Source organism: Indicator indicator, chromosome 16 (assembly GCF_027791375.1).
Source record: "Indicator indicator isolate 239-I01 chromosome 16, UM_Iind_1.1, whole genome shotgun sequence".
Taxonomy (NCBI): Eukaryota; Metazoa; Chordata; class Aves; order Piciformes; family Indicatoridae; genus Indicator; species Indicator indicator.
In genome coordinates, this window is record NC_072025.1 from 19,673,614 (window position 1) to 19,692,314 (window position 18,701).

Below are 18,701 nucleotides of genomic sequence, written 5' to 3' on the forward strand. Positions count from 1 at the left end.
ACATACTGCTCTCTAAAGTAAATTCAATTATTAGCCACATCTAATGATCTCTCATAAATAGAGAGAATTCAATCTCATCATTTACTTATGTTCCTGCTACCCAGCAAAACTTAATTGTGAAGAGCTGCCACAGAGATTTCAGCTAGATATCCAAACAATTAACACTGTGATGTAAAAATAGACAAATTACTGCTCATAAAACGAATGTAATTACTAATGGACAAAAAGTAATGAACTGCAGAGTGCATCCAGTTCAAAGAGGATGCTGCAATATGTATTTCCAATAAATATGCCTGTAACTATTAAATATATATGATATTTAAAAAACAGTTCCAAATTACTAACTCCATATCCAAGTTGATCTTCTTCCCCAAAGCACCATGTATTTAATCAAGCCCTTGGGTTTCTAATCCCTTTTAATTTATTACTGATATGTAAAACCAACTTACTTCAGCAGTGGACAAAGGCTTTTAAAATGAAATCTACCAGTGCACAAACCTGATTTAGTTTATTTACTGGGGAAATTAAAGCAACATAAAAACATGCCAATTGCATCACTGGACATTTGAAGTTACTCTAAGCAAAGCAGCCCTTTAGAATTATTAGATGCAATAATTTTGCTTTGACTAAAGAGCTGGACACAACACTATATCAATATTTTCCATCCCTAATTCCTATTTTCCAAACTTTATGGTCCTCACTGAATCTGAGTTCATTTACACTTTTCCTTGGGCAAGCAAAATTCCCTTTAACTTCCCCAAGCATTTTATTTGAAAAGGCAGTGAAATACTTCAAGACCTGGCCCTGGGAGGAATAACATCCTAGGAATAACTAGGAATAACATCTTTTTCATCTCTATTTTATTCATTCAGGAGTAGGTGAGATATTCAGGAATTCCCAGAGCATACAAACTCTCTAAGTCTTTTTGTGCCAGAAGATAGGAATCAATAACAGTAGAAGAATGATGAGGCGCTGCATTTCAGTAATAAAGTATGGTGGTGAAGAAGTCCACCCAACATTTCAGTACTGCATTTGTCCTTTCTCCTGCAGACATTAACATATACATCCCTTCAAGGATAGAGGTCAGACCCGCTACTGGAGCACATTCTTTTCCTCATTGATTTTGAGGAGTAACTGGTACCCAGAAACCTAATGACAAGTGAGCTGGCAAGCATATTCTGGACAGTGAAGGCTGGACTGGCCCTCTCCTAGATACTGAGAGCACTTTCTTTGAACATCTATAATGGGATGCAAAGCACTTGACAGGAGACTGTTGTCTGAATGGGAATTCATCTAAGCCTGTGCTGGCATGCTGAGGCTAGCAAGTGGCAGAGGTCACTGTTTCCTTTGAAGGCATAGCCTATAAGATCTGCTAATGGCAAACTGATACATCAAGAAAACAGAGTGAGCCCAAGCTTCACCAACCCACACCAGCATCTACTGCCCAGAAGGAAAAAGGTTGGCAATGGAAACTGCATGGAGAAGGAAGGTAAACTGATCTACTGGAAGCGTGTCTTCACTTTCAGTAACACCTTTATAATCTTTAACAACAAAGCAAAGCTATTCCCAGAACTATTATTTTTCTTTCTTTTATCCAACCTTCCTTTCAGACCTTGAGGTTTCCTACATTAGTCATAGAGGAGGCACATTGGATGCATTTCCCAGAAAATTCCCTTACTATCTACCCTGGCCAGAAAAGTCTACAGAAAACAAATCCTTCCCCAGGGCTTAAATATAGTCCAAACAAAAACACAACCTACACTTCAGATTTTGTTCTTTTAGTGCCTGTACTGAAAACAGTGGTATGGGTGTCACAAATACCTACTGAGAATCCAGCTGACACAGAGAATATAGCTGACTAAGCAGTCAAACAGAGGTCCAGCACTGTGCTATTGCTGGGTTCAGCTCTGAAAACTGAGCTGTTACCCTGTCAGAAGGGGAAGAAGATGGCTTTCGCTTCTGAGTTGTCATTAGCTTGAGCTCCCTGCTTCCCCATCCCTTCAGGAGGGATATCCTATACCTTTAAGCAAATGGAGACATCTTTGGTTTGTGTTATGGCTGGCATAAGCACTAATGGTTTATACCTCATCTTACTGTAAACAGGAACTTCTTCTAGCATTCTGGGCCTCAGAGCTGGCAGGGACTGAAGTTGCAAACAAGGCAGTAGCAGCATCATGATCAGTACCTGCCTGTGAAAACATTCCTCTAGCTAGCTCAGGATCTGCACACACCCAAGCAGCTCCAACCTGTCAGGCCCCATAGCTTGTCTAGCTGGACATATCAGAATTACCATCATTGTAGAGTAGGTATAGGGGTAATGGTAGGCCAGGTAGCAGACATCATCTTTGTGAGGGAACTTGATGCTGAAGGTAAGCGTGTAGTAGAATTTTCCTCTCGTGCCTCCTCCGGTAGCTGCACGGCAGCGGTAGTGGTTTCTAGAAGGAGAGAAAGAGAAGGAAACAGATAATTTTCACTTCTGGATGGACAGGACAGAGCTAAGCATTCAAAGAAGCATCCATTCTGAATGAGCTTTCATGAGCTCCAAGCTCAAGCAGTCATTGTAGCTAGAGTGGGAAGGCCCTGTGCAAGCACAATCAATCCAACACCAGCAGTGAACAGGTACAAAAACATAACAGAGCTAAACAACGTCCAGCACACCCTGGGGCTAGATGAAAGGAAGAAGGTTAGAGAAACCACAGCTCCACTGGACAGGGATGTGAATAAGATGGTGATGGCAGGTAGCACTGACCAAGGTACTACACCAAATCCAAGGGGGCCTTGGGATCTGTGCACTGTACAAAGATCAGCAGGTAGCAAAGAGGCAGAATTGTGTGGCAGTACAGGGGACAGCTAGCTGCAGCTAGTCACTGCTGATGGATGGGAGCATTCTCATAAGAAAATACTTTGTTTCAGTTTGTGAAGGTGCAAAAAAGAAATAAGCCAGCAAATGCTAACTCGTATAGCTCAGTCCAAACAGATGTAAACTGATGGATTCAGCAGACGCTGCTGTATTGCTTCCAACATCTAACTGCTCTTGCTCAGAGATGCAGGTACCTGTTCACAGCCCTGAACAATGCTACCTGAAGATATTCTGTGAAAGCCTGGAGATTGAGAAGGTGTGAATGCCCTACTAAACCAGCCAGTCAATTCTACCACAGAAAGAAAAGAGAGATTCCAGGAATAATAAAAAGTAAATAAAAAGGATATACACAGAAATATTTCCAATGTCTTCAAAGGCTTCTTGCAGAATAGGAAGAGGAGAAGAGTGGACTTGGGTAGAGACTGCACACAGAAGAAAAGCAACCACACACAGATTTTCAGGGTTTAAGCTACCAACAAGAAACCCTCTTTTGGATTCCTTCCTTTTGGAGACTTGAGCCTCTTCCTGCCAGGGAGCAGCAAGGACCAGATGTTCCTAAAAGATGGCAGGGCTGAGCTCAATATAGAAGCCAGCAGGAGAGGAGCTTCAACAGCCAGGTTTCCTTTCCACATTCCTAGAAAAGGCCATAGCCAGGGTGACAGACAGCTTCAACAACACAACCAGATCATCAGAGAAGCTTGTGTGATGAAGCAGCTCTGTGTCAAGCCAGATCAGTTGATGGGTCAGGATCCAAATCCCCAGAGCTGATAGCAAAGCACAGAAAATGGACAGTAAGGGTGGAAGCCCTAGGTGGGGCTGGTTAGAATCATCGAGGTCTCTTATTGCACTCACAGCCTTGACACTCTCCTCATTAAAACTACAAAGTCTTGAAGTAAGCATCTCAATCTAGAACTAGATCTCTTAGATCTCTCTAATAAAGGGATCACTTCAGATTGAGTAAGAAAGGGGTTTTTTTCAGCATGGAGATGAGACACTGTAGGAAGAAGCCTCACAGCAACTCGAATCCATAAGTACCTTTCAAACAATATTTTCTCCCCACATTGCACCAATGACGCTGTTTCTGAAGGACTGTGAGGTTTCTTTGACAAATGATATCATCAACGTTGCATTAAAATGCAAAATAGAAGAGGCAACCAAAAAAATACCATTTCAGCTCCTGAAATTTACAGTACTGGTTTATTTTGCTGCTGTTCATTTTCATTCAGAGGGGTGGAGAGGAAAGATAATTATTCTTGTCAAATCCTCCAAAACCATCATCTCTTTTTCATAAGGAAGGCACAATACAACACTGCTGGGTTTTCACCTCAATTTAACAGACAGGAGCATGGAGGGTGAATGATGCTAACTGGATCAAGAGATAGTCCAGGAACCCTGAGTCACTGTGGCAGACTGAAAAACTTAGCAGTTTTATTCTCAGCTGAACCCTTCACCCCAGCATTTATTTTGTGAATAAACCACCTTAATATTGGACAAAGATACAGACAAAAAGAAAAAAATTGCAATGAACTCTCAAATATAGAAACAGCCACTTAACTCTTCTCTGTATTTCAGTGGACTCAGGATTTGAGCCTTTGAGTCATAGCAATGACATTTGGTCTAGTTCCTGGCAATTCTGACAGAGAAAGATAATTAAGAACCATTTCCTGTATAGGACATAAGGAAAGCATTCATCTCCATGGCATTTATTATATTCAGTGTCACTTGGAAGGTTAGATGAGCTTCTTCATAAAGAACAGTCACAAAGTGCGGAGATCACCTGAGTCCTACCCTCCAAATTCACATCTGTAGTTAAAGGCGTGGGAGGAAGCAGGTCCTTGCAGATAGATACTGCCTAAATACCTTACACATTATTCCCACCTGCCCCTAATGCTCCAGTAAAAGGTTCTCTCTCTAATCTGTAATCCTGCAGTCAAAAACATCTCTCCTGTCTAAAACGGCCACTTAACCCAGAGCTTTTACAGCACCAGACACCTCTGACCTTGATGGCAGTCAATGGTTCTTACTCCTGACAGTGTTCAGATCTCATGATGACAGTGCTGAAGAGGCATGATCACAATGTTCCTGCTGTCAGCACCTCTGCTGTTCCAGCAAACCTCCCTTACAGAACAAGTATTTCCTAGACTTTTGAATCACTTCTCAACACCTGCTTCAATCTATAGCAAACTATCTGCTAGTCACAGGAAGTTTTCATGTGAGGCTTCAATGTTCTTTACTCATGCATGAAAAAGAAACACTTGTAAGAGAAAACACAGTCTGAGAGGTGGTGTATTCTCACTGCACCTTACTGTGTCTTCTCACAAGCCATTACACAAGGCAGTAGCTCTGAATCTTTTTAGAAGAAATAATAAAAAATAAAAAGCTTTATTCCTCTTTGCCTCTCTTTCCTTCTACTGCTGTCACCCCAAGATTGCTCTTTACCTCTTTGGCTCCTGCACCAGGCTCTCTTCCTCACTCCTTTTTCATCAAAACCTTCTACAACACCAGCATGAAGCACAAATTAATAAGCAAGGAAGAGGGAAAGGAATAAAAGAGCCCAGAAGCATCTAGTCCTCACTATCAGATTGGTGTTCTCTCTCTCTTAAAAAGTTCAAAGTCTCACATGCTCTCTAGAAACTAATACACTGATTATTGGAAAGAGAATGAGAGACCAAGGTGTGGGGTTTTTAATCAGCATGTTAGCTGAACCTACTGTGCTTTTCAATCACTTTGTAATGGTGAAATCATTTGACTTGCTGCTCTCCTTCAGAAATAATGTGCAGGTAGTGTATTTCTAGCACAGCTGTGATAGAAAGTTAATTAATAATAATTATAATGCTACTTATCACTTACACTGCATGGTAATTTTTTGAGCTTAAATGCCTTTGCAAGCATTATCTAATTAAAACTTGCTTCTCATTTATCTATTCCCATTCTTTGGGTAGCAGATAAGCGACTCTAATTTTCCATCCTTTATAGGTGAGGAAACAGAGACAGATAGCTGAAACCATTTAGCCAAAGATACAGACAGGTCAGTAAAGCTGGATTGTAACTCAGGAATTCAAAAGCACCAAGTGATGTAAAGAACAACATTTCTTGGTCATCCTGTCTTTAGACCTTCTGTCTGCAGTATATAGTACAGCACAGAGCATTGGTAGATGATGGAATCTGGTACTGAATCAGCTTGGACTAAAATGACCAAAGAACTTATCAATATCCAAGATTTCTAGGCCATTTTAAAACAGAGTTCAAAATTAAGTCAAACATTTATTACTTCTGATCCGTTGATGCGCTCCCTTTGCCCAAAATCATTCCACCTGGACTATGATGCCCTCATTTTACATGTCTTGACCTTCTTACATCTGGTGGAGTCACCATCCCTGGAGGTGTTTAAGCAGCTGTGGATCAGCTTATGGACACGGTTTAGGACTGACCCTGAAGTGGGTCAAAGGTTGGACTGGGTGAGCTTTGAGGTCTCTTCCAACCAGATGTTTTCTGTAATTTTGTGATCTCCAAGTGTGGCAGCTAAGTGCAATAATCCTTAGCAACACTTGGCTTCATATAGTAAAGAAAGCAGCATTTAACAGTTTGTGGGGGCATTGCTGTTATTTTGGGGTCTTCCATATTGGAAATTGGAAGCTGCACAAAAACTTCCTTTTCAAAGACCAAATCCATGTTAAGGCATCTTTATCATCATGACTGCAAACAGATTCCCAGTTCACAGGATCACAGGATGTTAGGGGTTGGAAGGGACCTCCACAGATCAAGTCCAAGTCTCCTGCCAGCACAGAACCATAGAATCCAGCACAGGTCACACAGGAACACATCCAGATAGGTCTTGAAAGTCTCCAGAGAAGGAGACTCCACCACCCTGCTGAGAAACCTGTTCCAGTGCTCTGTAACCCTCACACAGTAAAGAAGTTCCTTCTCACATTGAGGTAGAACCTCCTGTGCTGTAGTTTATATCCATTACCCCTTGTTCCATCACAGGGTGCAGTTGAAGCAGAATATTCCTACAGCCATATTGCTGTTAAGGTCTTGAGGTGTATTAAAAAGGTCAGGTGCTGTTAGAGTGAGACTGGTGTCTCAGCCCTCTTGTAGATATCATTACAACTGAAATGTGGCCTGCTAGTGCTGTGATGATTATTTCATCCAATAGGATTATAATGACACTGAAAAGACAAGACCTAGTTCTGACACCACTATGATCACCCAACAGCAAAGTCTTCAGTGGTGATGCGAGAACAAAACCCTCCACGTACCTCATTAATAGCTGTGAGCTGACTATTGCCTGCAAAAGCTGGAGGTGAGGTAATATGTTTAGAATGAGCCACAAAAGCAAAGGCACAAGCACACTGTCACCAATTCAGCATGCTGCTATTGTTCCTTAAAAAATTTGCTGGAAAAGAATATTATTCAGTGCATGAAAGCTGCCAAGATGGCAAGTGAATTAGATGATCTTATAGTAACTGCAGCTCTGTTTATCATGGGGGCATCCTGTCACCTCACAGAGAGGCAATAAAACAGAGCAGAAGTGTCACTCAGCTTCCTTTTGACAAGAGCACTGCTAATACCCTCCTCAACATAAAAACTCTCCTGAGACAGGCAGGAAAGGTGGGTGGTGACAGAACTGTGCCACAACATTCATCTCTGAGTGAGCTGTCCCATACTCAACGAAGATGACTGGCAGCAAAGATCAGCCGGCGTGCATCACCCAGACACCTTACAGATGTTCCTTTCCTCCCACTGTACTTCAGCTCTGAGGTTGTTCTCAGCAAAAGCCCTGCTGCAAAAGCAGTTAGGGGCCTCTTGGAATGTTTTTTCCTCATGTTTATCAATAATTCCTGGTACAAGTAATTACATGAGGTTTCCTTCAAAAAGAAATCACAAAATATTACCGGTTGGAACGGACCTCTAGAGACCATCCAGTCCAACCCCCTGCCAGAGCAAGATCAGCTAGGGATGGTCACACAGGAATGCATCCAGGTGGCTTTGGAAAGTTTCCAGAGAAGGACACTCCCCAGTCTCTCTGGGCAGCCTGCTCCAGGGTTCTGTCACCCTCACAGTAAAGTGTTTCCTCATGCTAAGGTGGAATCTCCTGTGTTACATTTTTTCCTTGTCCTGTCACTGGGCACCACCAAAAAGAGCCTGGCAGCTTTGTCCTGACACCCACCCCTCAGATACACACTTTGATAAGATCCCCTCTCAGCCTTCCCTTCTCCAGACTAAGCAGCCAAAACGTGCCAGTCCTACCTCAGGATACCTGTGACCAGGGTGAACAGAAATAGTGAGCTCTTTCTCCAAAATACAGGTGTCATGAAATCATTATAGGATTGCTACCATCTCCTACTCTGAGGTAAAGCCTGAGCAAACCTCAATCATACTTTCTTCACATTCCCTCCCACCTACAACTTCAAAAGATTAAAATGTCAGTAGAGCTAAAAACACACACAAGTGTGTGTATGCACAGTCTTGTACCTGGAAAACCACGTGGAAACCTAGAACACACAGTAAATGAGACAGAAAACAAGTGGTTGTTATAGATGGATCTGTTGACATACAATTCAGTGCACAGCTGGAAAACCCAGAATGCTCCAAATCAGTAAAACTCTGTTCTCTTGCATATTATGAACAAGAATCTGATTACAAGGCTAAATTGTAAAATCATGGCTTAATCTTAGATGTCAGCTGCTGTTTAATCACTGCACAATAATTGCCCTGTTAATGACATGAGAAGCCACTCTTGTGGTAGTCAGTGTGTGAATTTTGCCCAGCCAGAAGCCCATATTCATAAAAGCCAGAAGTTACAGGCATGCAAGTGCACCACAAAGGGTTAGCTCTTGGGGTAGCAAGGGTCAGGTAAATAAAGGTTAGTGAAGAGTACTCGCAACAAAATGAAACAGCTACTCAAACTGCTACAGACAGATGCCAGGTTGAGAGAGAATAATCTGAGCCTCCAGACTACCCTCCACCCCTCAAAAACACACCACATTACAACAGATGTTCTAACAGACTCAGAAATCTTTTGTGTCAGCACAAGTTTGAGGCTCCACTGCCTCTAGAAGGCAGCCCACTGTTGTTGTTTGGATTTATTTGCTCATCAAACCTACTTGTGAACATAAACATTTCTGAACCTAACAGCAAAAAGTTGTGAACTACAACACAAATTCTTGCACGGAGCAAGCACATTATTTCACATCTAAAACTCAGCCTCATCACATGAGTTCATGAAGGGATGAGGACCATTCACAGCATCAAAAAAGTTCACCTCTGTCCTGAGAGCAGTACTTAACCATGCCAGATAATTATCAGTGTTCTTAATTATCAGTATTCTTAATTATGTCAACACCTTAGGGGTTTTGTTGTATTTCCCTACCTGTCTGCAGTCACTGGATAGCTCAAGACCTATGCTTCAATTGCAAGGTATTAGGGGCAAGGATGGGATTTTTCTTTATACACTGCTTAATGTAGTGCCCATAGAGTCCTGAGACACTGAGGCATTTTAGTGATGTAAATCGGTGAATAAAAATCATGACAGAGAAATTATTAGCATTAGAAAATAATATTAAAAGGGAAAACTTGTCACTCAAACATTCTCAGTGATATCTTTCAGGTCATGACAGGTAAAGCCTGGATAAAATAGTTAATTAACATCACATACTGCAGTTTTTGATTTAAAAAATATTAGCTTCACCCACAATACTCTACTAGTTCATCTTCAGCATGACCTCTTCCTTCCAGTGCTGAGCTCCTCTTCCTTCTTGCACCACCCCAGGCTACACATCATTCCCAGGCATCCCACTCACAGGCACTCAACCAAACACATTTATTCACACCTGTAATTTTCCTGCTTTTTCTATTCCCTCCCTCAGACTTCAACTCTGCACAGATTTTTCTAATCCAAAACAAGCCAATTATCCTGGGCCTGGGAAACTCTTCCAATCCTCATCTTTAAAGCAATTAATAAAGGTCATGGATAACATTTTTGGAAGCCTTGAGAAAATAAACCAAGGTTCATTCAGCCTACTGAAACCCCAAGCCCTATGCTTGTCTGCTGAGATCTGCCTTGTAGCTGTTTGCTGGAGGTGGAAGCGCATTGAGGCAGCATCCATTTGGAAACATTTGCAATGGGTGGCACTGGTGGTCAGAGGTTAGCAACATCCATGTGGTCAGCAGGGGGGGACCAGAATGAAAGCAAGCCACAAATTAGTCACCCAAAATGCACTTACTTGTAGTAGCAGATGTCATAGCCTGCCCGCAGCCAGCGTGGCCTGCCCTGGAGAGCTTCTTTCACTGAGTACATGACCGGCTGCATGCCTGCATAAAACAAAACAGATTCAAGTGACAGGACTTCTCTGACTGGAAAAGACAGGGCTGAGGAGAAAAAGGCATCCTTGTTTCATCTGTGCTCTCCCTGGAGATCATTTATTCAAAGTAAATACATTCCCCCAAAGCCTCTGATACAGCGACATCTGTACAACAAGCACCTCCAGAAGAAAGGAGCTGAATGGAGTTCATTAGGGAAAAAAAAAAATAATCCCTACTGGCCTTTGCAAAGGAGGACTTAAAGCTGTCCTGCTTACAAATAGAAGGAAGGTAAACAAAAGAAGAATCCATCAAGGTACAAAAAAAAAAAAATCAGTAATTTGTTTAATCCAATGTTTTATGCTTCACTGCACCATTACTGAAACTCTAATCCTACCAGAGGGTTAGAGATGTGCAGTGTATCCAGTCCCATGCCTTCAGAAAGCAGCAAGAGAAATTGGAGGGTTTGAAGTATGTCATCAGACCTGTGTGTCATAAATGCTGATAACAATAGCAGCTTTCTTTGTACTGTTTTGTATCAGAAGACGACTTCTTCCTGGCCTCCAAAATGTTACCATTTTATGCCCCAAGGTATGAGGACTCTCTCTGAACTGAGCTGCCTGTGCATTACTCACAGCTGCACAAAGCTAACCCAAAGGCAGGTTTTGTACCTAATTCCTTGGCTGTCCACACTTGCCTGCTCTGTCACAGGTCTAGTAAGGTCAGGATTGTCCTCACCAGCAAAGCTCTCTGCTTAGGGTGTTCCTTGCAAGGTGCTGGCAGCTGGGGGCTGCAGGGGTGACTTCTGATTCAAGGTGGTGCCAGACAGCTCCAGTGGACCCAACACATCCACATCTCAGCCCAGCAATGGTACAGGCAGAACATCTGTGAAACCTCTTTAAGAAAGGGCATTTTCCCCTTTGAAGTATTTGTGCATGTTAATAAGGTGCCCCCTGAGCCTTCTCTTGGCTATTCTTGTGCTGAGAGGAGGAGATGCTTGAAAATCATTAATACTCCTGAAATATTTCCATAAAGCACAGGAGAGTTAGAAACTAAATAGCTGCTAAAGAGCTGGAAAGTGTCACAGCAGAAAAGCATTTCCAGCTCTGCTGTGGTGTGGGGTAACTGCTAACTAGAGTACAGCTAGAAGGAATCTCTATATTGCTGTTTCCTGCACCAGCACCATAAACCACATACAAACAAGCAGCAACTCTGTGTTTGGTTCCAGGCCATGGAACACAGTGAGCTGAGAGGCCTGCCCAAGCCTCTCCCTCCCAGAGGGGGCACACACCCAACCCACCTGAGAGCAATGGTTGATGCTGGTCTGCCATCACTTGAATTACAAATAAATACATATAAGAAGCTTTTCCTTTCTATTTCTCCCCCATGGAAACATTCAGTTTTAGAAAACAAACACAAATCAGGCTTTAGATGAAATCCCATTATTGCTCATGGAACAATGAGTTAGTGGAAAGGGGAAAGGAGAGAGGTGGAGGCTGCACCTACTGCCTTGCTCTGCTCCCAGTCACAGCTTTTTCAGTGAACAGCATTTTGGCTGATTTGAAAGTTACACAGTGCCATCTAACCAAGAGCGAAAGGGAAAGGGAAAAAGCAAACCAGAGCAGTAACCAGGAGCTTGCAGAGTACTGCCACCTATGGCACTTTGGCACTACATCACAACTGGAAGCTTTTAGCATTGCAAGTACAGGCACTGGCCCAGGAAAGCACAGAGGAGATGCAGCAAACACAACATTTCTCACCAACAGCCTGTGTAAGCATTATGCATGTGCTGGAAGGGGTAATGAGCCTCCCCCTCAGCCAAGCCACATGAGCTGGAGGCTCCACTGCCTTCACAGAGCAGAAGTAACCCACAGAAGAATTGCTTTACCAGCCAATCCCACCTACAAACCATACCAAAGCAAGCCATGGCTCAGCCTCCCTCCTTACACTGGATGACATTTTCACTTTTTTTTTTTTCTTCCAAATATGTTTTTCATTGCATGCTTGAACATGAGTCATGGCCAATTTCAGGTGCACAAAATGAGATTATAAATGCTAACAACAGCCAAACCAGCAGAAAACAAGCAATTTTCTACCAGTAATAGCCAGAATCTCTAGCTATGAAGCTACTGGTGGTTGTATCAGAGGCTGTATTGGGGTTTACAGTAGGATCCTGACATACTTCATTTTCAGGCTGTTAGCAGACACAGCACACTGTTGTTTAGCAATTCAGGGTAGTAGAATAAGAAAAAACAAACAACACAAAAAACACAATACCAGAACCAAAAAGCACTACACCAAAAACACCATACACCAAAACATCAACCACCAAAGGAAAAAAACCACAAACAAAACCAAAACCACAAAACCCCCTCAACCATCCAACAGAACAACACAACAGTTGTTTTCATTTGGCATCTAGAAGATACTTGAACTCCAGCCCTTAGGAGTTCAAGATCAAATGCTGTATAATTCATTCTGCCCCTCATTTGGCCAGTTTCACAGATCCAAGTGACAAGCCATTCAAGCTCCTAGGGCTATTTGTTTAGGTACATTGATCCTGAGAGAGTTCTCCTGCTGATGTCGAAGGATGTATCCACAGGGCTTCAGGAGAATGCAAAGTCTGATATTAGGGGCTTATTAAACATTCTGAGTCAGGTCTTAAGCTGGTGTAAATTAACACAGCTCCATGGAAACAAATCAAAAAAAGCCAGCCTATGCCAGCTAAGAATTCAAGCCCCAGTCTCCATGCAGAAGAAATAATTTGTCTTCTAAAATGGGCATTGAAAGCTGGGATTTGCCCTGCCTGCTTCTGAGTAATGCTGCCTTCCTCCTGAACCACAGACTATGACAAGAGCTCAAAGACAGCAAGCAACAGAATTTCTTTAATCATTAATATCTGCAGAAGTCTCAGCAGGTCTGAAGGCAGAGATATCTCTTTGGATAACGCCAAAGAATCATGAATATTTGCTTTAGGATTATCTACATTTATTTAAATCTTAGCACTTTCCAATTCTGTGCTGCTCATTCAATTCCAATAGCTTTTTTCCTTCCCTCATCTCCCAAACCCAGCACTATTCTCCCTCTGTTCTACTCTCTAAACACAAAAATGATTTATTATTTTCCTCCACAAATCCTACCCAAGGTCTTAATATTCAGTTTACACCTCAAGTCCTCCTGAGGATAAAGGTCCTCTGACAAACCTAAAGTAACTCTTTCAGTGGAGATGAGATTAAACTTAGTCTCCCTTATGCTTCCAGATATGAAAAGTTCAAGACCTTTACGACACTAAAAAGATATTCTTGTGAAATGAAGACTCCCCCAGTTCCCCACAGACTCATACCATAATTAAACTGGCTGTTGAACTTCTCACAGTTGATAATGTTGAAGCGATAGGAAGTTGCTAATTTCATGCCACGGACCTCAAAGTAGAACCACTGGTGATGCTGGTTGCTGTTCACATCTGTGTTCATAATTAAGTCATACTCAAACCTGTGAGGGAAGACCAGAAAAAAAAAAAACTAAACAAAAAACAGTGGCCATGAACTCCTTGATAGTCTGCCACTAACCCTGCTGAAGGGAGCAAGCTCCATGATCAAATTCATTAATAACCTGTGAAAGCCAAAGAAGCCCAAAGCAGCAGTGCCCAGACACACCAAGCATACCGCGTTAGCCACCTCAAAACCTTGAGCTCTGCTTTCTCACTCCTGTTGAATCATAGAATCAACCAGGTTGGAAGAGACCTCCAAGCTCATCCAGTCCAACCTATCACCCAGCCCTAAGCAATCAACTAGACCATGGCACTAAGTGCCTCATCCAGTCTCCTCTTGAACGTCTCCAGTGATGGTGACTCCACCACTTCCCTGGGCAGCACATTCCAATGGCAATCACCCTCTCTGTGAAGAACTTCCTCCTAACATCCAGCCTATACCTCCCCTGGCACAACTTGAGACTGACTACCGTGACATGGAATCACAGAATCATTTAGGTTGGAAAAGACCTCCCAAAATCAACCATTATATCTAAGTCTCCCAGGGCTACACCATGTCCTTTGATTCTCCCCCTTTTAAGCCTCCCCATGCCAAGCTCCCCCTTTTCTTCACATCAAGCCTCATCTACTTGATGCCCCTTTGAGCAGCCAGCCCCTGGCTGTTGAAAGGCATGGCAAGCTCTCTAACATATAACCTGCTTCCCTGGAGGAAGCTTTCCAAAGCCAGAAGTCTCCCAGTGAGGTCACAGCAGGAAGGCAGGTCAGGACACAGCCACCCCCGGGTACTTACTCACGCACTTGGATGACTTTGCGAAGGTTTCCTGATTCAAACTGGGAGAAGAACGTCAGGCAGCCTGGAACACCTGGACTTGAAGGGCTGCAGGAGATCAAATCAAGGATACCTATAGCAGGGTGCTTCAGAGACAAGCCTTCCCCAACACCTTCTGTACATTCATATAGGTTTTCATCTTCTATTACTTTTTTAAATAAGAGAAACCCAGAAAAGTGTCAAGAGGTGAGCAAATCCTTAGTCATAGTATGGTCTGGGTTGGAAGGGACCTCTAGAGGTCATCAGGTCCAACCCCCTGTGCAATCAGCAGGGACATCCTCAACTAAATCAAGTTGCCCAGAGTCCTGTCAAGCCTCACCTTGACTATCTCCACTGTTGGGGCCTCAATTACTTACCTGGGCAACCTGTTCCAGAACCATCACGGTAAAGAACTTGTTCCTATCCAATGCAACATTCTCCCCTACTCTTGCTTAGCGATTTGAAACCTCATCTTTTTGTTCCTCAATACTCCTTTCTGTTCCACTTTCCTGGAAGGGACCTTAGAGCTGGCTTCCAGTACCTGAAGGGATCCCTAAAGGAAGGCTAGAGAGGGATTTTTCATAAGGGTGTCTAGCAAAAGGGGAAATGGTTTGAAGCTGAGGGGGAGTAGGGTTATAATGGATCTGAGGAAGGTCTTCAGTATGAGGGTGGTGAGACTCTGAAATAGGCTGCCCAGGGAGGTTGTGGCTGCCTCCTCCCTGGGGGCGTTCAAGGCCAGGTTGGATGAGGCCTTGACCAGCTGAGGGTTAGAGTAAGTAATTTCTAAGGTTCTTTCCAACCTAAGCCCTTCTGTGATTCATATTTTCTTTCTTGATTCCAGTTACTTTCCCCACTAAATTATTCCCATTATTTCATTCATTGCATAAGGCAGCTTTATACAATTAATATTTATTTATTCTTCCTTCCTCTGTATATGTTCCTTAAGCTTATAAACCCTTAAATTCACCTTTAACAACTTCACAACTTTCTCCTACCTCAAACTGTCCTTCACTTCTTTTTTCCTCTCCAAAGAATGTTCTCTGAGTCTCTCATTCTTCCTTTAAGTTCAACAACTTCTTATTTAGGATGCTCCTGTGTACTACATCTTCTCAAAGCCTGTAATTGCTGGCCGTAGTTGAGGACTTAAAACTGCTCACAAAGGCAGGTGGTTGTTTTCAGAAGGCTCTAAGTGACACTCCTTTCAGGGGACATGTACAGCCTGAGACACTGAAGTGTACACTCACTGGGAAAGGCTGCTTCAGGGCAGAGAGGCTCCATCTGGATTCAGAGCTATAAATCCCAGAGCCAACCTACATGTTCCAAATCACCACATGCAATTCAGATGTATCGAGGGACATAATAAAGTGCCTCTGATCTATAGATTCTCTTTTGTCTAAAAGGTTTTGAGGCTGTCTTGCTCCAGTGACTTCCACAGTAAATCCTTTCCCCAGAGCCACATACAACTCATCTCCTCTTGTGTTTCTTTTCCTGTTGAACCTTTACCTTCTAGGTTCTTTCTTCTCTCTCTTTATCAGAGCTAAAAAAGTAAACAGCTCTCTACCTAACCCAGCACTGACATTGCTCCTGATTCCAGTACTTAAGTTACCCACCTGGGCTCATCTAAATCAAAAACAGTTCTGCCTATCACACCACCTGGCTGGATGAAGCGGCGAATGTCATCTAGTACCTTGTCCCTAGGAGAAAAAAAAAAAAAAAAAAAAAAAATTAATAAAGCAAATTGTAGTGATACTAAGAAATCTTATATAGCTTGATCTTGTAGAAGCAACATGACCAAACTTAAGGAATTCTTTTGAAGGACTGGTAGGAAAGAGGACTTCCAGTGCCAGTTCCAGGTAAACTTAATGTGTTTACATATTTATTTTGCCATGAGAGAGCTCCTGCTCCATTCCCATTACAACAAGTTGCCTTTTGGGTTAAGCAACTGATTGTATAAAATTTGTATTCTCTCTGCAGTATTCTGTCAAGTTTGATTTATCCCCAGTTCTTCCCAGTCAATGTCAGTCTCCCAAATGGCCAGCCTTGCCCTGTGAGGAAATATATGCCATAACTTATCAACCTACTAGACTCTCATAGAGAATCTTGACTCTAAATCAAGCTAATTTCTGCTCATGATTAAACTGAAGTTCTCTGATCCCCAAAGATGATCAAGTGTGAAATACCAGATATTCTTCCTGACCTTTGCAGCAATCATGTTATGCCCTGAAGCATGATATGATTATTCCCATTTTAGCTGTATGGTTACACGTGTTATTAGAGTCATAAAAGCAGAGCTTTCAGAGCAACAGTGCAAGAGAAGATGGTAGAGTGGTTTTTGCCTCCAAATCAAATTTTTAGTTTTTATAGTTGCTGCAAAAAAAAAGAACCATTGTCTCTCTAGAGATCAGAAAATTAGTTGGTCTTCACAAATGCCATTAGATAAGCATGGATCAGCTTTCATCCAGCCTCTTTGGTATCTGCTGTACCACAAAAGAAGCGTAGTCATTGCACATAGCCATGCATGGATCAAAGCTGTAGTTAAAAGAGCAGTTTCTACTCCTAGCAGAGCTTCAAAGTACAGCTTTCCTCTCATCTCAACACCTGCAGCAACAGGAGAAAAACAGCAGCCTCTAGCAGTGTGCCAGAGTGGGGACCTGGTTTTATCTCTTTCTACATGTTACACACCATGTATGCTGCCTTCTCCTAGTATGCTGGGCAGCAGGGAATTTGTCCCCACCACTGCTGGTAACTCATAACAGACTTCCCAGAAGCAGACATAGATGCTAAGGAAGGAAGGTTCTGGAGGACCCCATGGAGCAGATCAGGGGTGAGGGGCAGAGCAAGACACACAGCAGAAGGGTAGATAGGGGGATTCTTGAGAGCCTCACACACAGAGCTCTAAGAGGACAGAAAGGATTCTCCCTCAAAGAGCCAGGTAGGACCCAGTGTTGCAAGCAAGAGAAGTGGTTGTCACTTTGATCTATGAGGCAAAGCAAGCAGTGCACAGACAGTTCACACCTTATCCACAGACACACAGAAAATCCATGTCAGAGAGAATCCTAATCCTGTCCATAATCCAGCTAAAGAACATTTTCCTTTCCTCAGGAGGAAAGCCCAAAGTGCTGTGTGGCCTTGGACCAAATAAGCTGCTAAACAGAAATTCCTTCTATAATTGCTCAAGACAGAGATATGTTTTAGTCAGAAGCTAGACAAACCAGTTTTGAGCCCAAGGGCTCTCAGTGTGGCAATTATATTCCAGCACAATCACCTTTGCACCCCGTGCCTGCGCTCCAGCATGGGCTTGCTGTGAGGAGGTGGCTGGTGACCCCAGAAATCAGGGAAGGCCAAGTCTCTGTAGGATGCTATGGACTTAACACTCCTGGCCTGAGCCATGTAGAAGCGAGGGCTATGGAATGGGATATCCCCTTGGTGTTTCTCTAGAAGCTTTGTCACCAAGCCTGAGCTCTCCAGCCTCTCTCCAGGATGAGAGCTCACTGAGGCCTCACACTCAGGGGGCAACATCTTTTTGTACCAAGCAGCATCTTTTGGGAGAGGACGCAAAGCAAGCACATGGCTCCCGGCTGGATGTTCCTCTTCACAGAAGTCTGCATCTTGGGCTGCTTCTTCACTGTCTCTCTTTTCATCAGTCTGATCCCATCTGCATTTCTCATTCTTCATCCAGCACTGAAGGGGGACTTTGAAATTCTTTTTATCTGGATCTGGTCCCATCTCTGTGCCACTTCGGTTTCTCCATTTGCAATTTGAATGTTTGACAGAAGCAACACTTGGAATGAAATGAGAGTGAGTAGAGGGAACACTCTCAGTCCTATTCTCCAAGCCTTTCTCTTCCTCAGACTCAAATTCAAGCACCTTGAAAATTTTAAAAAAGCAAAAGAAATTAAAAAGGAAACTAAGACCAGTTTGTGCTTCCTTCCAGAGGAAACCTTTCAAGAACAGATATATTTACAAATCTCCCCAAACTCTACTACTCCAACAATGCTGTCGGAGTAAAATCAGCCCGTGGACCACCTGATAGAATTTTTCTATCCACAAAGCTGTTCAAACAGTAGTCCTCAGAAACTACAAGGATCAGATCAAGTCATCTGGATGAGTCATCTCCAACCACAAGGGATTGTTTGAACAAGTTAGAAAGGATAATTTGTAAGGCATTTTGTTAAAAGTAAAAATATTACAGCAGAAGCCAATCTGCCATGCAAAACCCCACCCCTACCTTTATACAAGAG

The 18,701-nt window shown here is 42.9% G+C and overlaps 1 protein-coding gene across 1 annotated transcript in view; it reads right to left on the reverse strand.

The window, feature by feature from the left end:
* The window catches only part of AGBL1 (AGBL carboxypeptidase 1), a 302,915-nt gene that overhangs the window by 231,348 nt on the left and 52,866 nt on the right, over positions 1–18,701 (reverse strand). The window contains exons 11-16 of the mRNA XM_054387749.1: positions 17,726–18,327; positions 16,071–16,154; positions 14,443–14,529; positions 13,506–13,654; positions 10,087–10,174; positions 2,291–2,435 (exon numbers count right to left, since the gene is read on the reverse strand). Coding sequence (XP_054243724.1) covers positions 2,291–2,435; positions 10,087–10,174; positions 13,506–13,654; positions 14,443–14,529; positions 16,071–16,154; positions 17,726–18,327 — 1,155 coding nt within the window. The remainder of the gene's footprint in view (positions 1–2,290; positions 2,436–10,086; positions 10,175–13,505; positions 13,655–14,442; positions 14,530–16,070; positions 16,155–17,725; positions 18,328–18,701) is intronic.